Source organism: Mesoplodon densirostris, chromosome 9 (genome assembly GCF_025265405.1).
Source record: "Mesoplodon densirostris isolate mMesDen1 chromosome 9, mMesDen1 primary haplotype, whole genome shotgun sequence".
Lineage (NCBI taxonomy): Eukaryota > Metazoa > Chordata > Mammalia > Artiodactyla > Ziphiidae > Mesoplodon > Mesoplodon densirostris.
The window spans coordinates 21527086-21553078 of NC_082669.1; the positions used below are offsets into that span (position 1 = coordinate 21527086).

General features: G+C 37.9%; 1 protein-coding gene across 2 annotated transcripts in view; it reads left to right on the forward strand.

Annotated features, from left to right (window-relative positions):
* POU6F2 (POU class 6 homeobox 2) overlaps positions 1 to 25993 on the forward strand; it is a 480044-nt gene that overhangs the window by 95643 nt on the left and 358408 nt on the right. The window contains exon 2 of one of the 2 annotated variants that reach the window (XM_060108430.1): positions 6750 to 6921. In XM_060108430.1, coding sequence (XP_059964413.1) covers positions 6750 to 6921 — 172 coding nt within the window. Of the gene's footprint in view, positions 1 to 6749; positions 6922 to 25993 lie in introns of those variants that run through there. The other variant, XM_060108432.1, reaches the window with a different exon arrangement.

The window sequence follows — 25993 nt, forward strand, 5'->3', positions numbered from 1 at the left end:
TGAAGGCCGTAAGACAGAATCTAGGCTGCCCTTAAGGAAGGGACATGACCTTGGAAGAGGCAGGTCCCTTTAGGCAAAGGCAGCTCCTGGGAAGGACTCAGGGGTGAGCCGTCCTTAGCCAGCGTTCCTGGCAGCTGGGACATGAGTGCCTTGGTCCTAAAGCAGGGATCTAGGTAGCACAGTTCAGCATCCGCTATAGCGTACACTTCGGGTCCAATCAGAAGGCGTGGAAAGAAAAACAACTCACAGTCCATTGGATGCTTTAGTGAGGGAAGAGGTGTGGTGAAAAATGGTCTCTCTATGTAACACTTTCTACCTTTCAAAACATATTCACATGCAGTATCTGTACGTGACCTCGCTCAGGTCTCATATTTTTCCCTTGAGATATATAAAGCCATGTTGGTACAGAATCCAAGAAGAAAGAGATGGTGATTCACTGCCAGTCATGCAGATGCTAAATCAGGGGATATCCATGAAGTCTCCTGAAGTTTCCTCAGTACTTCACTCTCGAAACCCAGCGTTTATTTTGAGTTTTGAATGCCCTGCTTGATTTTCACAAATATTCATCTTCGTTATTATGGGATAGATTAAAAAAAATGTTGGCCACAGTAACTAAAAGTGGAGAGACAGGAAAGAAAAAACAGTTGTGAGTACTGGGTTGAAGTAGGCAACCTAGGTTGGGATCAGCATGTTGCTGTGAAAATCTATTGTGGGATTATCAAGGGTATATACGTTTGAGCTTTGTAATTAAATTTATTGTAATGCAATTTTTTGTCTGTTGAGTATTTGCTAAAAATGTGGGATTTCCAGCTTTTCTCAAAACAATTTTTGTTTGCAGTCTAGGAAGTGACATTTAAAATAACATGATCAATCAGTGGTGGGTAAATTTATGGTGTTTTTAATGTCTTGTGATCTTCATTAATTTTCAGAATTTTCAACTATGTATATACATATACATATAAAGAAAAATATGTACACATATAAAGAAAAACATAAAAATAAACTATGGTCTTATTTCCAAAAGTCAAATAGAATATCTTTTTAAAACTTATTGATAGAAGGAGGAAGTATTGAAAATAGGTAGAAAAATTAGAAATTCTTTGTAACTTTTGGGGGAAAACATTCTTTGGTACATTAACTTTCATATTGAGAACTAACTTCATTAACCTTAATAATATTTGGTAATTGGTTAAAGAAAGAGAAAAATTGTTTTTTCTTTCCATGACTAAGGTAACAGAATCCACACTTGAAATTTCCTTTTCCCCAAACCTGCTAAGGTCAACTTTCTTCCTCTTCATTCATTTATGCTTTTGATTTTTACTTCTCAGTGGGAGAAATTAAATACAGAATGTGATGCCGTCTTTGCATCTTAAATTGTCTGTAGGTAATTTGTTCCACTGATTCCTAAATTGAAATGTAGCATTTTAAGGTGGGGGGAGAGCGAAACCCAATATACTTTTTTTTCTTCATAATGGATATAATTTTTCTATCACATTCTAGAAATAGATCTGTTGAGTGCAACTTTGCCCTACTCCGGCGCTTTGTGACCAAATGGCTTGTTCCCTTGGATTTTTGAAGCCTGCCTGCCTGCCTATCTTATTTAGATTTTCCTCAAAGCTGTTCTGATTGCCTGCTTCATAGTTGGTTTGTATGTACATAAAAATATGCTGGACTGAGTTCAAGCTCAGTTTAGAGGGGCGAGGGTATTTCCATCGCGTGGCTGCCACCGGACACGGATGTTTTGCTGAGTTAATAATAATCTCCCTATCTTTAGTTTCCCTGACTATAAAATGAGAATGATTATGCTTACAAAAACTCTGTTGGTTAAATTATTGAAGGCCTTTAGCTGAATTATATCTTTGTTTATCTGGTATTATTTTTAACAACCTGGTGAAAGCCCAAGTCGAATTCTTTCCTTTGCACAGTGCCCTATATCTGCCCTTCAAATAAAGATTTTACAACAGAAATACATGGGGACATCCTTATTTAAGAATTAAAGGGTATCAGAAATAAGCATATGAAGAGAGTATTTACAGTTAGTATATACTAAGCTGTGTATAACTGTATATGAATAAACGGTAAGGAATATTAATTAGGTAAAAGAATGTGAGAAGCACTGGACAGATATGTACTTGTTGAAGGCGTCTAGCCTATTATTATAGAATAGTTAAAAATTAGAACTGTAATTTACGTTAGCTGTAATCTAAGCAGGCACAGTCTAAAATGTTTCAAGAAGCATGAGATCCGTTAGATAATATAATGAAGACTAAGGAAAAGGTCTTCCATGGTCAGATAATTCTGGGAAGTGCTACCTTAGGCAGAGTTGAATTGATTTCTTTCCTGGTAGACTTTTCTGCTGTGTTTTCCACGTGGGTATGATTACAAAAATCCTTTATTGTAGAATCTCTTTTAGGACAAGTGTTCTGTGGAATGCACTTTGGAAAATACTGTTTTATTTTGTCCCTTTCATTTTCCAGATGAGAAAACCGTGGGTGAGAGTGGTTAAGTGATTGCTAAGATTATGTAGAACGTGACACTGTCTGATGTCCTGTCTACCATTCCCTGTCACCCCATGGATTTTACCTAAGCAGCATCAGAGAGGTGTTTTTTTCCTAGAGTCTGAAGAGAAGAAGGTAGTATACACAGCATACTGTGGGAATCGGTTATCCAGGGTTTAACACCCTTCCCAGTCCATAGTTCAAGTTCTGGGAAACCCCATGGGTTATCTAGTCCATGAGCCTCGGTTTTTTTTCACACAGTAGAGGGTGCTGTATAAAAAGATGCTGATCCTTGGAAATGAAATCTACTGGGGTTCAAAATATAGCTTCACCACTTATTAGCTGCGGGGTAAGTCACCTAACCTCTCTGAGTCTCAGTCCTTTTTCCCTAAAATGGGGTTAATACCTTGCATACTTTGGGTGACATTAAGTATATCTGAGGTGCCTGTTTGGTAAAGGCATTCAATACATGCAATCTATTTTTATTTTTTAACAATGCACAAAGGAGGTTTAAATAATTGCTGTGTGGTCTGATGCTGACTGCAGTCCTTTCATTGTAGGACATGGTGAAAATTCTTGAGATTTTGCTAATGGAATCTACATCTCTTATTTCTTCTTTTTTTTTTTTACTGTCTGGCTTCTTGGATCTCTTATGACCCTTGTGAATTCCTGTATTGGCACATGCATCTCCTATTCCTGCTTATACTTGACACTGTTCCATCTTGGACAAGTCCCTTTCTTCAGTCAGGGCCGATGAACAAACTGCAGAGAAGTCCCAACTTCTACCACTCTAGTTGTGACAATTTCAGATTTCCAAGTAAGACGTCTTCACCCACTATTTTTTGCCTGCACTAGCTCTTTCTGTTCCTGTCTGCTGCTGCAGCAATCCTTATACATGGGAAAGTTGTAGCTCTGTAACATTCCTGCAAGCACCCATGTCGGTGCACGTTGGAAATCCTTTCCTTACTCTGGGAGAAAGGATTTCACAGACTGACATCGCGTTTGGCAGGGAGAAAACAACTTCCAAGCCAAGTGCTGCTTGAAAGAGGTACGCCCACCCCAGTCACTTATAAGGCTGTGCTCAGGGGTTACTGCTTGTGACGCATTTTTAAATGGACCCCCCCACCCAGTGGCTATAGCTGTGCTTAAAAGCTGTCTGCTCTCTGCCTCTCTGGGGCTTTGCTGTTTAACCATGTCATGCACATATGTATGTGGTCTACAGCTGCATCATGGGAAAACGTAGAGCATTTTGTAAGATGAACAATCAAGTGAGTACTTGGATGACAAACTCCTGGATTTTCAAAGCTCAAGTCACTGAGAGGCACTAGTTGGGAACCTAGCCATGGATGAGGGTACCTAAAAGTAATTTAAAGAAGAAGAGCTAATGGTCAGTGAGTATACACCATCTGCCAGTACATGCTTTGCACACAGCAGCCAGACTGAACATCTGAAAAGATTTAAGTGCACTTGAACTTAGCAGCCGCATTTCAGCTCCTCTGTGGGATTCCGGATTCAGTTTGACCATTCACAAATAAAGCAGGAATAGAATATCCTTTTCTTAAGTCTGCCCAGGTACTCACTGATACATGCATAACCATGTTTGGCTTATCACGAGGGTAGTGAATGTCATTTAAACACAAGTTTACCATTAACACCATCTTCAAAAATGCTCCAATGAGCAGTGTGGTCACAGAGACTGGGTGTCTCAAAGGCATGAGTCACACCCGCTCCTTTAGGTCAGAGAGATTGAGGACTCAACCTTTCATAGAGTAAAATAAATGCACTAGAATTTAAACCTGGTCCCTTTCCTTTATATGAAGCTATGAGGTAAAGCTATGTTTCCTTTTCTACCTCACTCCACTCTGCTTACCGAATCAGAAGACTCTAAACACGTGGTCTTTCTTAGGTACATAGGAAAGAAATTGGGGGAAATTTGGAGACTTTTGTGTCTCCTTTCCCCTCTGCCTGCCCCATTCTCCTCCCCCCAACCCCCCCATTTTCAAGCGCTCCAAACCTCCACCTCCAAACACAGTAAATGAAATGCTAATCTATCACCAGCAAATTTAGGCTGACAATACTGTGAATCGACCGTATTGATGACATTGATTACATTTCAAATATTTACACTACAGTGAGACAAGCCTAATTTATTCTCTAAAGAGTTCAAGGTAGGTCTCACCCGTTTCCGAGTGGGGGAGACAATGGAGAAATGTTTGTGGTTGCTATCTGCAATAATCTGATGCTGACAGAGAGTAGTATTTTATTTAGTAATTAACAGTGTAAAGGGGAGAGAAGCTGTCATGTTGGTTCTTAAGCTGGAGAATGTGATGAAAGACGATATCTGCGATCTCATCCTTTCTACTTGTTTAGGATTGTCAGGATGAGAAATGTCAGCATTATGAAAGCTGGGCTCTGCTCTTGATATGATAAAACCCTTCAAAAGCCAGTCTTCCTCCATCCCTCATCCCCCGCCTTTCTCTCGCTCTCTCTGCACTTGCTTTTTATTTATCCTGTTTTGTTAGATGGCAGAAATATAATTCTTTTCTTTCTTCCTATTATAAGCCACCATTTTTGTTTTATTATATGTTTCACAACCCCTAATGCCCCACTGAAAATTACCTTGTTAAATGACAGTGTTTCAAAGCCATGAATCCTTTCCACCATTCCCTTAGAGGTTTGAAACAGTCAACAGACTGTAAAGAATAAATAATAAAAAAGTATTGATTATTTTGATGACTGTGAGATTCAATTAAGTATTAATTTTGCCCTCCAGTGGACCTATCAAGGTATTCAAAAGGGAGGATTCGGCTCAGCTAAATGCGTGCTGAGTGCTTCAGACTTAAATAGGGAGAAAATGTGTTTACCTACAGTATTTGAAGAAGAAGTGCATTGATGCACAGAGTCCAATATTTAAGTGCTGTGCAAATTAAGCCCTGGTGACAGTGACATTGTTTTCCGTGGTATGAGTATTGACTAAAGAAGTGAATTTGATGACAGCTTAAACTATTTGTATTGATTAACATTTTCATAGATTATCATGTGTCATATCAAATTCACTTTTCAGGCATGAATACATTAAAAAAAAATAACCCCAGGCTTACCACAACCAATGTAATGATGGGACAAGACAGCATGCGGCCCTACCTGCCCCTGCGCTGGTCACCTGTCTCCTGCTCAGGAGCCATTTAAGCATGAACTTGGCAATAAATAGCTCCCAGAACACGCAGAAGGGGCACTTCCGGCTTTTCTCTCCCTTCTGCCTCTGATACCTGTGCCACCACAATAGCATGCGTCTTAGTTTGCAAATGGAATAGAAGGCTGCCCTTGGAAAAATATTGCTGATCCTAAAATGCCCTCCTAACGAGCTGAAGATAAAGCAGATTTAAATTATTGGGGGGTAAAGTTTGCCTTTTCGGAGGTGATCTTTGACTTCTTTTTCTTTAATGCTCTGGGCATAGGATGCTCTAGGTATCCGAATTATTGAACAGAGTTTGTAAGTATTTTTCCAATTCCTTTCAAAAACTGTAAACCAATTTTCATCTCTTTTGTTGTTTGCTTTCAAATGTTCATTTGATTTGGGGTCAGCTGCAGTCCCAAATCTGGGACCAGCGAAGTCAACTTCTAAGGGTGCTGCTAGAATTTACATAAGAAATCTCTTTCATTCCATTGAAAGCCTTTGGAGGACTCTTTTCTCCCTGTCTCTTTTTTCTGCTCTCGGGATAGGGTTTAATTGCTTCTCCCCCAGGGAGAGGGCTTCCTAAAATAGCCCTGGGGTCCTCCCTAGGGTGCTCCTTCCTTTTGAGTCTGTTGCCGAAGTACAAACCCCGCACTTTCTTTTTTTTTTCTCTCTCTCTCTTCTTGCATTCAAGACAGCACAAGGTGTAAAAACATTTGCACAAAAGCACATCCCACAATTAAAGCTGTGTTGGTTAGGTTGCTTTCAAAGAAGTTTTTTCTTTTCTCTCTCTCTCTCTCTCTCTCTTTTTTTTTCCTCAGAAGCCTCCTGCATCTCTCTCATGCTAGTTGAGCTTTAATAGGGTGGGGAGGAATGGAGAACTCGGATCCGTAATAGCTCTTCACTTGACTGCAGCCAGCAATAACAGCGGGAGCAGTCAGAGATAAGAGAGAGGGGAGAGAGGGAGAGTCTGTGTGTGGAAGAGAGAGAGAAGAGGAGAGGGAGACAGAGGACACGCACACACTCAAGCAGCCACTTTTTTTTTTCCTCCCCTTCACTCTTTTCCCCCATCCTAGGATCCAATGATAGCTGGACAAGTCAGTAAGCCCTTGCTGTCAGTGCGGAGTGAAATGAATGCGGAGTTGGGAGGTGAGGACAAGGCTGCTACTTCAGACAGCGAGCTGAATGAGCCCCTGCTTGCGCCCGTGGAATCAAATGACAGCGAGGACACTCCCAGCAAGCTCTTCGGTAAGTCTGTCTAGGTATTTCATTTCACTCCTACCATGATGTCCGGAAGAGCCGTCCGCACCCTCACCCCCTCCTCTTTTTTTTTTTTTCTTTTTCCTGTTGTTCATTCAATTTTTATCTAAGTACCAAAGAGGACCTTGGCATCTTGGAGGGGCCGAACCACCCCAGCTGATGAAGCCAGCTGGCTGGGAGGGTGTCCTCCAAACTTTTCCCAACCAGGAACTTCCTCCTGCCCCTTTGCACTGGTCAGATACTGCTAGCGTCCCCAGGCTAGAGATCATGGGGAAAAAAAGAAGGGCAGAATCATCATCAGGAAATCAGTTCCATTGTGAGAATTGGTTAACGTTTATTGAATAAATATCGACTCGGTTTCGGGTTGCTTCGCAGCCTTTTGTTAAGGGGAAGGAGAGTAAAGAGTTATTATCTGTAGTCAAAAGACCAGAAAGGGGAACTGAAAAATATCAATACCGGTCATTCTCTGCCAGGTAAACAAAGGTGGCTACGGGAAGGGCACAAAGACATAACATTTTGTAATCACAAATAGAATGAACATCTCTTCTTTTAAAAGGGTGATGAGGGAAGAAAATGGGTCCTTGGCATCCCTCGCCTCTGCCGCTCCCCTTTAACAGAGGTTTATAGCCTCATCCTAATGTGGAGGCAGCCCAGAACCTTTTTAGAAATCTTCGTTTCGTAAACAAAACAAGAACAAGCAGAGTGCCACTCCAGCAAAGACATCTGTCATTCAAACAGATGACACTCTGTAAGCCAACTCAAGCAACTGTGATCTCTAATCAGAAAGGGGAGCAGGCTGTGTTGAGACGCGTGACTGAGTGATGGATGGTGATAGATGTCTCTGCTGGGAAAACACTTTATGGGATAGAGTGACATTAGGTTTTCAGAACAGTTGTTCCTGAAACACTTGCTTTTAATTATTTCCAAGTGTTTATATACTTCTGACACTAAATATATATTATCTGTATACATATATAACACATACTAACCTGTTCATACATGTATATACTAACCTGATATATATACCTGAGAGATATATATGTATTGATCAGGCAGAGAACAGGTTAAAAACTGTCAAGTGCCTGAACTGTAAAGAAACACAACATCATGGCATAGACTCCTTTATTAAGAAAGTCATTAATTCAGTTAAAAAGATGAGCTTAAAAAAAAACTATAGAAAAATGCAGCTTAGTTTGGCAACTCTAGGCCAGCTTCAACACAGGAGCTTTCCTCTGATTTTAAATACTCACTCAGTCAAACATTAGAGGAGTATTGCAGAGAAACTTTCTGTATCAAATTTTCTGTTGGTAAAATACTGTTTTGTAGTTAAGAGTATAGGAGATGCCAGTTTCAAGAAATTTTTTCATATGACCCTTTCTAGCAAAAGTGGCAATTCCACTTCTGACATAAAATTTCCATACCTAGGCATGAAGGTTTTAGCATTTTTACTCTAAAGAAATATTTTGTTGTAGTCTAAGTTTTTATCTGTGTAAGAAGAGTTATGTCCTAAAACACTCATTTCATTTCAAGGGGTTAGTGAGAGAAGGCAGATAAAACTGTAAATTACAGGAAGGCAAAGGCCATGCTCCAGCCTCTTTGATGTTGAATATACTAAGCACTCTGACTTTTAAAAAGTAATCAATTGTGAATTCAACATAACTGAAGATAATGGATCATGTATTCCTAAACTTTGCATGCATTTTTTAAAAGTAAATGCTTTTTGTAGACTTTGACTTAAAACCTCAACTTGTTGTTGTTGTTTTTCAAGTAAACCAATGGAAGGGTAATTAATTTGGCTTCTCAACATTTGTTTAGATTTTCCAGTGTTGAAAATTGTCATAGATTTGTTTTGTCACCTCTTACTGATTGGCATGTGTAGAGAAATAAGCTTAAAAATATCCAAGGTTGGGGGGGCTCAAAGAAATTTGAATTAAAAGTTCTTTGAAAATATATCTTAAGTGGAATCTTTACGGGGTAACCTAAGGAATCATAGTGTAGTTTAGAGATCTTAGAAGGTTTTAGAAGGTACTCAACTTTACTTTGGAATACTCACCTTCTGAGTTTGTGAGAGAGAATCCAGCAAAATCTACATCTTATATCTACTATTTTTTGTTTATTCACTTTTATTTGGTCTCTAGAGTGCTGTTTAGACACAATGTGAATATTTTCCAGTTTCCTATTAGGTTAAAAGAAATCGGTAGATGAACAGTTTTGAAAACTTAAGAAAAAAAATTGGAGACAATATGAGAAAGACAGAATAGAAAGCAGCCCAGAAGGATGCTTTTGTTTTTTTTTTTTTTTTTACAAAGTAAGCTGCGATTTTATTGTGAAATTCTCATCGATGGAAAATTAACTGAATATTTATCCTGTCCATTTCATTTTACAGTAATCTTACCATTTATTCTCTCATTGGTCTCTCAGGTTTCCTTAGCTACTGGTTCTGTTATGCTCTCACCTTTTAATATTATTGGGACGTAGCATTAGGAACTCTAGTCTATGTAACTGGCTAAAACTTTCTAGTATAATTCTCAGAATTTTACTAGAAAGCAACTAGTTTACTAGCAACTTTGGCAACACTTAATGGGTAGTAATTTAATGGACCATTATTTTACTTGATGTATGTTCAAGTTTTTTGTTTCTGTATATAGTTGTGATTATACTCTTCACTTGGTAATGAGGAATTATATTCTTCATGAATAACTGAGAGCATCCAGGTTTATCTCTAAACAGTGCTTTTCTAACATACTCTCTCAAACCATCACTCTTACAGCATATTCATTGTATTTTTGAAAACTGAGCTTCTGGAGTGAAAGGAGCAGATTAAGACTAAATTTTTTTGGTGTATCTTGGTCTGTTTACTTTTGTGGAGAGACATTTACCAACGAGAGGAGACAAGAAGAGTTACATTTTTTATTGTACCCAAAATTTCAGTATAAATGGATTTCTCTGGAGTGTAGTCCCCCTTTTGTGTCTTGTTGAAATTAGCAGTCCAGAGGACAAGTCTGTTTCTCTCACAGTATGGCACCTTCAGCCCAGAACTACAGGAGGAAGGCTAATACGGATGCCCTCTATGGATAAACAAAGGAAATTCCATTTGTTTATAAACAAATAAAAAGGAACCATTGGGCCTTTTTATGCTTCTCTTTAAATTGCACCTCTGCACTTAACAGCATCCAAAGGGAGACACACTGTGCAGAATGTTTCAGTGTTCTGAGCAGCTCAGAATAACAGAAGGAGAAACCAGAAGCCATATGCCAGCCTAAAGAGAAAGTTCAGAAAAGGGCCCTTGTGTTTTATAAAGTAATTACATCAGAGGTAATGTTTTGCTTAACTTGAACAGCCATGGAAACTAAAGTACACTTAGGAGGGATGGATCCTCATTTCATTGAGAAATGTGTGGTTAGCTCGTTCTCTGTGATATCATCAAGTGGTACATTATTTATTCTTGTAAAGCCTGTGGAATAACTCTGCCTATTTCAGTTCCTGACTGTATTATGCAAAGCTCTGAGCTGTAGGAATCATTATGGAGGAGAGTAGACTTGCACATCAGGAGGTATTATCAGAGAATCTGGTTCTGTGTCTCCCTGTGTTTCAGCTGCGTGATCAGATGAGTGATACCTGTGCAGGGCTGGTCATTTAATATGTGATGAGTGATGTCCACATCCAAAACCACTCTCAAAACTGGTCTTTGGCAAACAGTCTCAAAGGGATGAGGTTGCTGTGTTTCTCCAGTGACATTTATAGCACTTGTGTCAATGTGGTGCTTCAGTTTTAGTTACGCCCATCAAGAATTCAGTGTTCCACATTCAGTCAAGTTGGATGCTAAAATTCAAATGGTAGCATCAACAGCTTGGTGAGGAAAATGGCCCCAGAAAGGATAAAAATAATATATATATCCCTAGAAAAAATATCTGTACTAAAGTTTTCCCATGCAGTCTCAACAGAAGTGAGATCGTATAGAACATGCCCTAAATATTTTCTCTCATATATATTTGAAATTCCAAAGATGATTTATTAACAGTCCTCCTCCTGGGAATATTTTTATTGTTTCAAGTTGAACCTCATGATTGCTTTTCTTCAAGTCCCAACTACCTTGGGTGGCTGGGTTAGTTTCTTAGTGGTACCACACTGCACGGGAACTGGGCACACAGCTCTAAAGCCTTGAGCTGAGACATAAACAAACAAACAAAAAAACCATTTATAAACCTTGTGCCTGAAATAAAAATTGGTGGTTGGTTTTCTCTTATGATATTGTGTTTCTCTAGGTTAAAAGAAATTGCATGCAATGATACCCGTAAGGGTGGGTATTTTCAACATCATTTATCTGTGAACTATTGCAAAAGGGTTGAAAGTTGGGTCAGTGATTCTTAGCTAGAAAATGCAGTATCTGTAGGGTTTTTCTTTTCCTTCCCTTTCTGTTATCCTTCTCATAGAAACATGCATTAGAAGATTTTTTTTTTAAATTGCCATCCAGTTTGACTTGATAAGAATTTATGGCAGTGGAGTTGTTTCCAATGACAAAAGAATAAAGGACTAAATTGTCTTTCACCCCTTGAGGCAGTGGTCTCTGCAGGTCAGCGTGGAGGTCGTTGGTTGGGCGTTATAAGGACTGCACTTAGTGGTGAACCTGCCTCTTGCCTGTGCATAAGTGGAGACCTTCATTATAGCATCACTCACTCTCTTTATTACTTTATTTAAACATCTTTCAATACCTTGATATTTATAATATTCTGATAAAATATGCTGGGGCCAAGTAATCAGTAATGGGGCTTAAGCCCAACAGGGTTTTAGCTGGGAGTTGATGAGGAAAATTCCCTAGAGAAATAGATTTACTGAAAATATGAACCATGTTTCTGGATCTTTTAAAGTTTCAATATTATAGCCATTGAAAATGCATACTATTTTTTTCACTGAAGAGAGTGTGTTTTGTTAGAGAAACATTAAAACAGCATCTTTTTAAATCAACTAACGAATCCGAGTAATTTGAGGCTAAACCAGTTATTTAAAAAAAAAAAAAAAAAAGAAACCAGTAGAAACCTGTATTTGTGTAAGTAAATGAGATGCATGATAAGGTATTTGTCAAAAATCAATTATGGTTTCATACAAGCCCTTATGGTGCTTCAAAGAAGCCCTTGTGGTGCTGTTCTCTGACTACTGAGGCGGAAATGCACATTTAGAGACATTTCTTAACATTTAAGAAAATCTACTGCACCAAGGTATTTCTTTAAAAAATCCAGTGTGTGTGTTTAGACAAATTTAGTTTAGTGTCCCCCACTCGCGGAAAACATTGAGATACTGCATTGATAAATAAATCCACTTTAAATAGCATTAATGTGTAATCTTGGAAATAAAAATAAATTCTTATCAAATGGCAGTGACATTCAAACTTCTCACCATGTTCGTTACATTGAGCTGTGTTCATTTCTACGGGGCACTTTGATGGAGGGACGTGCACGATCCATGACGTAAGATTCAGTGGGGACTTGCTCACTGCCTTCTTTTTCCATCTCTTTGCCATGCCTGGGGTACTCAGGTCAGACCTCTGTATAGAGAAGAAAGTTCTATATTGCAGTGTCTGAGGATGCTACTACCTGGTAACACACTAATGAATCAAAATGCTGATAACAGATTTACACTTTTTCTTTCATTTTGATTGCTAGGATGCTTATATTTTGTTGTCCTTGTTGTTAAATGGTCCTATAAGAAATCTGAAAGAAGACAAAGTATTAGAAATGACATTACTTTGTACCCTTAAAATGATCCCATTGTAGTCTTTTTATCGTCTGGGATGTTTTAACTTAAAGGTTACGTGGCATCATAGTGTTTTTGTAGTTCGTCCAGCTCAGTTTATGTCATCATTAATAAACAGAGGTGCATTTCGGATTCAAGCTCCCAAGGCTCAGCCCTTAAGTAGATTGCTTTCTTTCCCAATTACCTGATTTAATGATAGAGTGAGCATTATTCTTTTTCAAGAATTGACCAAATAAATATTTTCCCCCACTTCAAAAATGAGATGTTAAGTGACTGTTGGCAGTGGACTTCGCTGGTTATTAGACAGTAAACAGATAATTTGTGAGAGAGCAGGTATTTTCTTTGATTAGCGACCTTGCTGGTTTATGTTTGGGGATTAATAATACATCAGACATTCACACATTAAAAAGAAAGTAGCTGTGAAGGAGGAGGGGTCGAGGATGCAGTTCTGCCACGGGGCTGCTCCAGATGATCCGGGCCTTCCCTGGGAACGGGGGCGGCCAGAGGAGCCGGCACGCTTGCCCAAATATGCACCTGGCTCCACTTCACACGCTTCTTGATTTTCTTATGCTAAAGAAAAAGATAGCAAAGTGTTTATACCAAACTGGCACCCTGTCAGGGGGCAATCTGTGTAAAGTTTCCTGCTGTCAGGTTAATAAATTTTTTAAAAATATCCAAAGGCAGAGGTAGCTAGAGAAAGCTCATAGTAACAGTTGCCATTCTCCAGCAGATGGGTGGATGGGTTTTCTCTTTAACAGCCAACGTGGCTCTGGAATTTTCTCATTTGTTGTCTTCCTAGGTTCTATACTTCACTGGTGTTTTTGTTCAGCTTTCCTTTTATTAAAGCCATTTCAGTCTTACTTTTTAAATGTTTTCCCTTTTAAATTTACAATATCTTTTCTTTGAAAAGGAAATAAGTGAGCATACTTTGTTTCGAGATGGTATTTTACAGTTGCACATATACCTTATGCTGTGAGTCTGAATGAGGTTCTAAATCTGTCAACACCGGGCTTTTCTTTGGGAATAGCTTCACGTAATGTTTATATTAAAATTCATTCATAAAGGAGTATTTGGGCTTTGGCAATATGGGGGCTTCTGATGAGGTGTGTTTATTAAGCCTGTTGACCTGACTCAATATTTTAAATGGAAACTCCCACCTTCTGCTTCTCGAAGTCAGAAGAAAATGTATCTGAAAAAATGATACAAGTGAACTTATTTACAAAAGAGAAATAGACTCACAGACATAGAAAACAAAATTATGATCACCAAAGGGGATAGCGGGAGGTGGGGGGGAGATAAATTAGGAGCTTGGGATTAACATATGCACACTACTATATATAAAGTAGGTAAACAACAAGGACCTACTGTAGAGCACAGGGAACTATACTCAATATCTTGTAAAAACCTATAATGGAAAATAATCTGAAAAATAATATATATATGTACATATATATGTAACTGAATCACTTTGCTATACACTTGAAACTAACACAACATTGTAAATTAACTATACTTCAATAAAAAATAACTGATATAAAAAAAAGATAGTCCACCTGAAAAATAGATTTCATACAAATATGAAACAAGGGCGCACTAGTTTGGTGACATCTCACTCTATGTTGTGGCAATATTGTGACCTATGAAACATGGACTGTCTAATGTGAACACAGAGGTCAGGAAAAAATAACACTGAACCACTTTTGGTTGAAGAAAGCTTGTCATTCTCAGAGAAATGGAAATTAACTTTTTGGGTAAGTGTTTAGAAATCATTTTGAAAAACTACCTAGTCAAGGCACATAGCTGCTAACTAGCTGCTAACATCCCTTTTTAATTGTTAACTGATACTTTAAAAAAAATCCTAGATGTTAGATGAATGTCTGTATTTCATCTGAGGATTTAAAAGAAAATCCATGCTCCAACTTTTTTAGTCAAAGAGCTTTTAAGGTCCTAGAGTGGCAAGAACATACTGGTTTTTATTTTCATTAAAAACTTAGCTACCTGGAACAACATAACTAATACAGGCTGAGTCCCTTTTATTAGAGGACTGCACTGCCATCAAACCTATTTGAAAATATGAGAAAAATGATCAGATTACAATTAGAGAAATTAAGTAACATCATTACATAACTAAATACATTACATATACTAAATTCTTAAGAGGTTTGTCCTGCTGAAGACCATTTGAAAATGGGATTCTATAATGAAACCTGCATTCCTTAAGATGGTGAATAATTAAAATAAAACCTGTTAATTTAGCCTGAGAATGAGGTAGAATATTAAGATAGTTTTAGGACAACTTATCATGTACCAATGATACCCGACATGAAACAATTCAACAATTTAATGAATGTATTTGTCCTGCTAGACATTGTTTGGTATTTGTAGTTTTCTGAGCATTCCTTCTTTTGCTGTGAAATAATCGTATTTTCCAGATTGGTGTACTTTCCAAATATCGTGTGTTATTTTCATTTCATCCTATTAATGAGGAAAAAAAAACCAATTGTGATAAAAGTTTGTGAAAGCCAAGAAACCCATATTTAAAGATTAGTACTAATACAGTGTTTTAAAATAACAATGCACATTTTCCATTTTCTTATCACTACCATACTTTATCTTTGTTTTCCTCTATTTTCTTTCTTAGGCACTGTGAATGCACAGTGAATAAATGTAGCACTACCCATGTAAAACATGCGTGTCTACTGTGTGTTCATATTTTCTCCTGTGTTCATGTGACACTTCAAATTGTCTTGCTAAATTTGTTGTATGAATGTATTTTCTCTATCATAAAATTAAGTCTAATTTATAATAATAAGCTTTTAGTTCACTCTATCCGTACATCACTTAAATATACTTCTCCTGTACCTATGTATATTTTAAAAAATAGTTTCCAGATAAACTTAATAAAATTAATAACTTGCCAATAAAGAACAACTAGTTATATTATAGTATTGCTTCAGGCATAGTTGGGCTTAATCCAAGTTCCAGTGTCTTCTTTGAAGCTGCTATTCACTGAGCAGAGGAGACAACAGGATTTCTCAGAAATTGTGCAGTTTAATTCAGTAAAGAGATTTGGAGTTTTCTGCACAGTTTGATTTATATGGAATAGATATACATTTTTAAAACATACAAAACTCGCCCATGCTAAAGAAGATGCTAAATTTTGGGAACTTAAATATTTGTCTACTTGTGGGATATGCATACATTACAATATAAACATTTCTTTTTCTTTTTTTAAGTAAAAGGCATTGGTGCAAGAGTTAGTAAGCATAATTTTGGTTACACATTCCTGTAAGAATTCCATGTGCCTAAATATACATTTACATATACACATATCAAGATAGGATAGATGGTTGATATGATTTAAAAAAATCATTTTTGAAACATTTGCTGTTAAAATAGTGTGGTGTAATTAATCTCCTTTTGCAGTTCTTGATGGCCATATATGTGGTGATTTGTCTTTTACTATCAGTATGGCAGGATTTATTTAGATAAATTAATGGTTTGGAGTTATTGCACATCACTGTTAAGGTAGAAGAGGAGCTAAAGGATTAATTTGATTTAAAAATGCAAACATTTGAAGCTGCTTATTAAAAAGCATGAAAAATTATTATTGCAGAGTGAATTTTTGCCAAAACCAACTGAAGGTAGGAGAAAATAAAAAATCAAATAGAAAAACACATTTTCCTGTATTAAAAAATGTATAGACGCAGAAGTGGTCTATGGGGTGAAATGCCCTTTTACAAACCTGCATTTTTTTCTTTAGTATATCTAATTTCTTTTAGCGAAATAGAAACATGTCCAAAAGGAAATATCCAGTTTTCAAAATGAGAAGCAGGAAAGGGATATCAAATAAAGCTAACATTTTAATGGCTCCATTTAATTATATTTATATAATGCACTGTTATGTACGCATGGGTAAATATTCAGAATACGGATCATCTTGATTATGTGGGAAAACTTTCACACACTTTTGGGAAGAAACGTACATCATTGTTTTGGGTGTAGATTGGCTCATCTTATTCTGACTTCTAAAATTAAGGCAAGTTTTATTCTTAAGAGATACCTAAGGAATTGTTCAAATTTTCAGGTATACTGGTCTATTTCTTTGCTTTAGTTTGGGATCTTTACTTCTCCCATTATATTCCATGCTCATACTAATTCCGTAACAATCCAATAGGAATCTGCAGGCAACCAGAAAAGTGTTAATACTAAGCATCGCTTTAAAAGGGATTAATGTCTACAGCTGCCTGCTTAAAAAAAAAAAAAGAAAAAAAGAGCTGGTCAGATTGGAGATTGCTGATGGCATTGAGATGGTTGTACTAGCCTAGGATGGTAGCTACCCATCTTGGCATCTGTAGTGTATCAATATGTTTTTATAATGATGCAATAATCTGAACCCTGTAACAGTTTATGGCCCTTCTGAGAATTCTTATGGATTCTTAGAGTGACAGAGGTCTGAGAAAAGATCTTGAAAGCTTTCACAAAATCTGGCTCGGTGACAGAAAGCTAGCATGAGTGTGATTTAGCTGCTAAGCAATCCGATTGACTGGGAACATCATTAAACTTTTAAGTTAAAACTAAACCCACAAGACAAATGGTAGATATGAAGGGTGAAGGGTACCCAGAAGGATGGCAGGAATTAAAAAGTGCTGAAGGATCTGAGATAAAAGGCAAAATTCAGCAAGCTCAACGTTGATCTGCATATCCTACTTAGAAAAAGGATTTTTGTTTGTATACTGTTCTGAGTAGTGCCATGAACCCTGGAGATTGGCATGAGTGCATTCTGGAATCTATCAGACTTCGTGGTTGCTTTTTTAAATTTTCTCTGGCTATTTTTAGTCCATGATAAATGAGGAACTTGAATTTTGAATCTAGGACCCGTGAGATATAAAACCAGAAGCAGCAGGAAATAACCATGACGAGTAACTTCACATCTGTATATGCCCACAGACACCAGTCTACTTAACATTGGTAATACCACTAATTTCTCTGGGCTTTTTTTTTTTTTTTTTTTTTTTGCGGTACGCAGGCTTCTCACTGCTGTGGCCTCTCCCGTTGTGGAGCACAGGCTCCGGATGCGCAGGCTCAGCGGCCATGGCACACGGACCCAGCCGCTCCGCGGCATATGGGATCTTCCCAGACCAGGGAACGAACCCGTGTCCCCTGCATCGGCAGGCGGACTCTCAACCACTGCGCCACCAGGGAAGCCCTCTCTGGGCTTTTTAAAATACACTTCCACAGGAGCTCTCAAAACCCATAAAAGTGTGGCATGTAAAGTAGATTGTTTGTCACTTGCCGACGACCTGCCATATTTATTGTCAGGAGAAATGGACATTCATTGGGAGAGCAGTTGTTAAAGGCCAAACAATTTTTAAAGATGGCAGAGATACGTGAGGGTTTTCCTTTTTCTAACAATGAGCCACCCCTTCAGACATCAAAAGACAAGATAATAAGACACTTCAAGCACAATTCAAGATTATATTCAACATCTAAAGGCTCATCTCTTGTCAGTTTGCATTTACTCTCTCAGCGATGTGATGCTTCTATCATCTTTCTGTCAAGAGGAGTCTGGCAGAAGAGGCGAGAGCTCTTATTTCACACACTTAGGGTTTTTTATCAAATAGCCCACACTCGTTCTGATTCAGCCAAAATGGGGGGATAATTTGAAGAAGGTCATGCACAAGCACAAAAACCACATATTGATTTGTGAGATTAGAAGGCATTAAAATTGCACATTTCTGTTAGTTGTTGAGATGTTTTGTCAGTTTATTTGGTAATACACTTTTGCAGCCTGGAAAAGACAGATGACTTACAAATTTCAAATAGATGGCTGAAAGCTAAAATTGTTTCCTTTAATGTGACCATATTTGAACATTTAACAAGTGAACGTAAAAATCATTTAATGCTTTTAGTTTAACAATATTTGAAATTAGCTTATATAATGAAATACTTCATGCAATGTAAAAGCAAAATAGCACAATTGTACCTATCAGAGGAAAGAAATATATATGAAATCAGTTTTTAAATACTTTAAAAATTGATTTCATATATTTAATATATGGGTAAAAGGTGATGACATTTTCAATATAAATGTAATTATGAGGTTAGTTTACAACGGTTATCAAATTTTTAACATTTTGTACTCTTTGAAATTACAGTGCCATTATATTTGTCATTTTATGCCATTCTTACTATATGTGCCCTTTTTCAGAGAGGGTACTAAAGAATAAATAAGAGTTTTAAAGTTATTATTATTCCCTGTCAAAATTCATCACATTTCCTCCTTAGCTCTCTGACAGTCACAAAGCCATACAAAGAAACATTCTAGTTTTATTTTTTGCTGGTGAGTGGGACAGGAGCAGGTCTATAGGAATTAGAAGAACCAGCTTTTCCTCTCAAAATATAACAACTGATGAAAATAAAACCATGATATCCTGGGATCATTTCTATATTGAATCTTTGAAATACTTTTCCTAGGAATATTCATCAACTCTATGTGTCTCCATTTCTTATATTTCTCTTCTTTTCAGTAAGTGTTTTGAAACTGACTTTCTTACTTTTGTGCTACTTTCACATATCAAAACAAAGGAGGTGTACCTATATACCGTGTAATTACGGCATGGTGTAATAGAAATGAAATGCATAATTTGTCCTATTTCTTACATAGGTCTTTTCTATATTATACAGTTTATGCATTTTACATTCAACTGAGTGAATTTATCCACTCAACAAATATTTGTGAGTATCTGTTTTGTGGCATGAGCTGTCCTCTGAGGACTCAGTGGAGAACACATCAGACAGGATCAATCACCTAGTCTAGCTCACCACTCCACGGGATGCTGAGGTTGGAAAAATGAACAAGACAAGGTTGCCCCACCCTCAAATAGCCCACAACCAACACTATACATTGACATTCTCTTTACTTCCTCATGTCCTGGGACTCTTCAGGAAATCCTAATCTTCAGTGTCATGCATTTCAGAAGTTATTTGTTGGTCATAGCCTAAACATTTAGAAAAACTATGATCTCCAAAAAGTGAGGAGGAAGAGAGGATTATGAAGTGATTTACGACAGATGACATTCATAAGGTTTTCATTAGTTTGGTGCTCATGATGTAAAACACAAATGCAGTTCTTTAGCAATTGTCTCTTAGTCATGTGCAAAGGGAACATGAAGTGGATTTATCTTTTTCTCTCCTGCCTTTATTCTCCTTCCAAGATTCTTGTTTGTTTATCATACAATAAAATGTAGTGGGGCAAGCTCTAGAGTAGGCTGGTTGGATTTGAGCCTGGCTCTGCTACCTGTCAGCTGGCTGGGCAAGATACATGTTTAAGCCTCAGCTTCCCTGACTCCAAGTGAGTTACTGATGGTACTTACTTCATAGAAAAGTCGAGGTTGAAATGAGGTGTAGAGCCTCACGTGTAGAGCCCTATTGAGTACCTGGAATGTAACCAACACCTAACAAATACCAGCCGTACTTCACTTTATTAAGAGTTGAAAATGAACTTGCCATTTTTAGAAAGAATTTGATTAATTTTTAGAAACAGATATCAGAAAACCAACAACCAAAATTCTGAGGTATTTGGAATTAGCCATGCTTCTTCCTAAGGAAACATCAGCATTCAGGGTTCTCTTGGCCAAAGAAAAATTCTGTGCATCTTTCCTCCTGAGGACAACACCCCTTCCTTCTTCAGGAATATTAGTCACTGCTTACTCCCAAGTCCATTCAGGACAGGATTCAGACTTATAAATAGATGACAAGCAGGTTCTAGAGGGGGCAACACTTCACGATCTTTGTCTTGGAGAGCCTGTGGGCAAAGTGGTGAGCAAGGGTGGAGGGAGAGTTATGTATCTTACTCTTTTCTAAATTTGAAACGTTGGAGTGTGCAAGTCTTTCAAATCATAGAGATTTTTAAAATAATTTTGGCCGTGGGAAGTGATATGAAACCATATGTCTGTGGGCGACAGCAAATGTGTCTCTAACTTGTGGTTCAGTTGGATACCTTAGTTGCGGGCTGCCTTTGGGTGGTGTTCCTCCGAGGTGGACAGCTGTCTCTCTGATGGAATTTGCTAGCTCTCAGACCAAGCACTTATTCCTTTCCACCTTGACCACATTGTTGCCAAAATGAGGAATGTAGCACTGGCCTCCAATTAAATGCTCAGAGATCTTTCAGAGGATGATTCTGTGACCTCATCAAGGTGAACTACACAAAATTTCAGAGAGAGAGAAATGTCCCATTGAAATCGCGTGAAGCTAGGGGAAGAAGCATACAGCAGAAGGATTGTAACCAGGGTTTGAATCACTGCTCTTGACCTACACACATGGGTATGACCTCTTGTGCCTCTGTTTCCTCTTCTGTAACATGAGAGTTAGAATAACAATCCAATAGGGTGTTAAAGGTTATAGAAAGGAAAGAAAGTAAGGTGCCTGCACATGGGGGTGTTTAATAAATGTGATACCAAGTGTATCTTTCCGATACACTAAGAAGTGACCCTGTAGAGAATGTGGATCAGATATTAATGACCAGATGAGGCAGGGGTTTTGAATGATCAGATCTGTTTCCCTAATCTTTCTCCATAAAAGCCAAAACTCAACCTGGAAGTGGAGAGAATAATCTCTGCTCCAGAAATAAAGTGGATTCAATTAGGCTGTGTGTCTTCTCTGCCCTCGTGAGGAGCTCTTTTCTGCCTCAAAAGTAAAGCACTTCTCTCCAAGCATTACTTATATGTTAGTTATGTGTTGGTGAGGTATTGGAACTTGGCTGCAAGTAGAAGTCCATGGTGTCTTCATACCTTTGGGGATTTTTATAGCCAATGTTTAATTAGGATTTTCTAATCTTCAAGAATGAGCCCTTCATATTTTTTTTAAAAAGGAATAAACCAAAAATAAGTCTACAATCTCAAAAATCTTTCAGTGTAATACCTCTAAGAATTGAACATGCTGTGAATATTTGAGTAGATTAAATTGACATTTGAAGTCATATTTGTGGGGAAATGTGTTATTACCTTTATTAAGGATATTTAGAGAATTTTGGTTGAGATTACTGAAACCTACTTCCTTTTATAGATGCCAAAGTAGTCAGGATCACCAGTGGAGCATCTCTCTGTGTTTGTTGCTGTTGTTACCATGGTGATCCCACATATTTTTAATTATATATTTTTTCATGCCTTATGCATATTTATCAGAAATTATTGGCACTTCTAAAACCATGTCGTTAACATGTGTCAATTGATGTCGATAAATATACCATGATATTGAAAAATATCAAATCATGCTTTCAGATTGAATTAACGTACATGTTTGTGTTCATATTAAGTAGGAGAGGCAAACCCTCCTTGAAGCCAGCGACAGTGATCATCCCCTTCATATATAATGTGTCTATTCGACAGTTTTGACTTTCTTCTCTGAGTGTATAGGATATTCTGCCCCTTGCCTGTACCAGCTTTTATTACCGTGGCCTCTGTGGATTTCTTACTGGGTAAACAAACAGATCTGTTTCCACTTGGCTGTGCCACTGGGTAATGGCAGCATGGAAAGGATACTGTTGGCAAAACTAATACAAGATTTGGCTCTATTGCGGGGTTTATATTGTACAGAGGGAAGAAAACCCACCTCTTCATGCCGTGCCAGGAGTTGGGTACAGATTTATTTACTGAGCATCTCATCCAGCGCTTATGTGCATCTCCCAGGCCATTCCCTTCTGGCCACCGCCCAGAAGATTCTTTCATCAAGCACTGCCCTCTACAGCTGAATCTTTCAACTTTTCATCCTTTAATAAAAAGTTGCATTCTTAATCTGTCCTAACTAAAAGTCAGTGCTTAGGAGAAGAATTGCTTCTTCTATGTAAGACTTGTTTTTCGTTTTTTTTTATACTGATTTCTCTGCTTTTATGTCCCATGGTGGTTCAAAAATCTTCCATTCCTCAAAATCCTCAAGACTTTAATAGTCTTACACACCCCTAGGAATTTGTAGTTTACCTTCTTATTTAAATATTGAAATAGACTTGCTTACTATTAGGCTTTCTTTAAGGTGATTTGCCCCAAGTAAATGGCTATGCTTTTCACTGTTTAATATCTGAGTTTCCTATCATCTGTAAACTCCATGAAAAAAAATTCAATTCTGTCTAATTCATCACTATGATACCGTTTGAAAGGACATCTTGGTTCTTGGTCTTCTTATCCTTCAGAGATGCATTTTTTCCTATCAGATATGAGCCTTTTAGAGAAAAATCTATGGACTCTATATAGCAGCACATGTTAACTAATATCACTTCATTTCATTTAGGTTAAAGAGGCCAGGTGCAAATAACCATTTACTATCTTGATGTGTTCTCTAAGTTGCTTATAATGAACTCATTGAGGGGTTAATTTATACAAAAACATTTATTGTGTCCCAGTCTGCTGCCCACCCTTTTTTGTGGTCAAAAATATTTGGGCCAAGCTTCCTGCTTTCCCACATTACAATGAATCTTGCATTCTCTTGCTTTCTGACTATTCTCTCATTTTTTAACCCCTTTTGCATCCATTTCCAGTGTTCGCCTAGTATTAAAATGACTTGTGCATTTGTCTGCCTCCTGTGTTGGGTAGTAAGCCCCCAGAGGACAGGTAATAGATGTTGCATATATTAAGTGCCAGATAAATGTTTTTTGAATCAAACTGCTTCTGAATTGGATGTTTCTGGACATCATCCACTCTTGGTAAATATTTACTTGAATATTAAGGGGAAATAGACTCTACCCACAGGAGTCTACTGTTCAACTAAAGTAAGAAAGTGTGTGTGTGTATTAACAAAAATGAATAGCAAAACAAAGGTAAAAAGTGTTCATGTATTCAACAAATATTTATTGAGCACCTTTGTGCTAAGTGTTGTACTAGGTGCTGAGAAAACAGTGATGAATTAGACAGAATTGAATTTTTTTTTCATGGAGTTTACAGATGATAGGAAACTCAGATATTAAACAGTGATGACCCAGAAATTTAGTAATTTACCGTTGTGAGAAATGCTCTGCAAGAGAAGTATTGTATGCTATAGGAATGAATAATACGGGGATGTGACTTAGTTTGAAGGTTCAGGTGTGATGGTGGACATTGAGTGGACAATATTTGGATATTACTTTGGCAAATTACACCTCTCCAATTGGGTACAGTCTTGGTGGAACTATCAAACAAGATGTTCCATCTTCTCCTGGAGAAAGGAATTGTATGTGCCCCAAAGTAGACAGTCAGGTGCACTCTCCTGGGAATATCATTCTTGAACTGAGTGACCCCAGGACTGAAAAAAGCTAGAGCACATCTAGATGGTGGTGACCCCAGAGACTGTCCCTAGTTTTGAACACCTTGATTCCTGGAAGAGTCTTTGTTATTATCTTTTCAGAGATCTAGATCAATAGCTTTTTCCTTTGACCCTGTGAGCTACCCCCCCGAGCCACGACAAGGGCTTTTCTCTCCCTTTCTCTATTTTGCATAAGTAAGGACCTAGAGATTATCATACTAAGTAAGTCAGACAGAGAAAGACAGATATGATAATGATATCACTTATATGTGGACTCTAAAAAAATGGTACAAATGAAATTATCTGAACAGAAATAGACTCACAGACATAGAAAACAAATTTATGGTTACCAAAGAGGAAAGGGGGGAAGGGAGAAATTAGGAGTTCGGGATTAAAATATACACATGACTATATATGGAGTAGATAACAACAAGGACCTACTGAATAGCACAGGGAGCTATACTCAATATCTTGTAATAACCTATAATGGAAAAGAATCTAAAAAAGAAAATATGTATACATATATTTTCTTTCTCTCTCTCTATATATATATATAAATCACTTTGCTGAGCTGAATCAATGAATCACTTTGCTGTACACCTCAAACTAACACAACATTGTAAGTCAGCTGTATTTCAATAAAAATTTTAAAAAAAGACTAAGTTCATGTTACCTGCAACTGAAGAACTCTTATGCTGATTCTGCTCATGATCTCCAGAGCTGCATTTAGAGAAGACATTTTTCTAAAATTGATATCTCAAAGTTAGGACAGAGAAGCCATTCCTTGGGCAAACAGCATGGGCAAAGGATCAGAGTGAAAGAGTGTTGTTCAGCTACAACTTTATAGGATGGGAGTAAAGAATTAGGTGTTCCTGGTCGAGGAAGGGGTGGGGCCAGGTGACCATCACAGAGACTGAAATCTGCCCTCGGAATTAGCAAAGCTGGCAGATCTTGAGGGAAACTGTGCAGGCTAACATTCTACAGCTGCCTTCCATTCCTCCTGCCTAGTCTGGGACCCAGTCAGAGCACCCACCACCAGCCCTAAGTGTCTTCTACTAAATTTTGATTTAAAGTACCACTGATTCTTTTTTTTTTTTTTAAACATCTTTATTGGAGTATAATTGCTTTACAATGGTGTGTTAGTTTTTGCTTAATAACAAAGTGAATCAGCTATACATATACATATATCCCCATATCTCCTCCCTCTTGCGTCTCCCTCCCACCCTCCCTGTCCCACCCCTCTAGGTGGTCACAAAGCACCCAGCTGATGTCCCTGTGCTGTGCGGCTGCTTCCCACTAGCTATCTATTTTACATTTGGTAGTGTATATATGTCCATGCCACTCTCTCACTTCGACCCAGCTTACCCTTCCCCCTCCCTGTGTCCTCAAGTCCATTCTCTACATCTGCGTCTTTATTCCTCTCCTGCCCCTAGATTCTTCAGAACCTTTTTATTTTTTACATTCCATATATATGTGTTAGCATATGGTATTTGTTTTTCTCTTTCTGACTTGCTTCACTCTGTATGACAGACTCTAGGTCCATCCACCTCACTACAAGTAACTCAGTTTTGTTTCATTTTATGGCCGAGTAATATTCCATTGTATATATGTGCCACATCTTCTTTATCCATTCATCTGTTGATGGACATAAAGTACCACTGATTCTTAAAGTACACATACTCTAGTTACAATGATACGGTTGTTCTCATTATCTATTGCTGCATTACAACCCACGTCAAAACCTAGTGGCTTAAACAATAACATTTGTTTTGCTCCCAGATCTTCAATTTGGTAAGGGATTGGTAGAGGCAGTGCATTTCTCTTCCACATGGTTTCCACTGAGGCAGTTAAAAGGCTGGGGGTTGGAATCGTCTGAAGGCTTGTTTTTTCACATGTCTGGTGGTTGATGCTGACTGTTGACTGGGACCTTTTCAAGGGCTGTTGACTGGAATACCTACGTGTTTCTCCATGTGACCTGGGCTCCATGTGACCTGGGCTTCCTCACAGCATGGTGGTTGAGTTCCAAGGGCAAGCAATG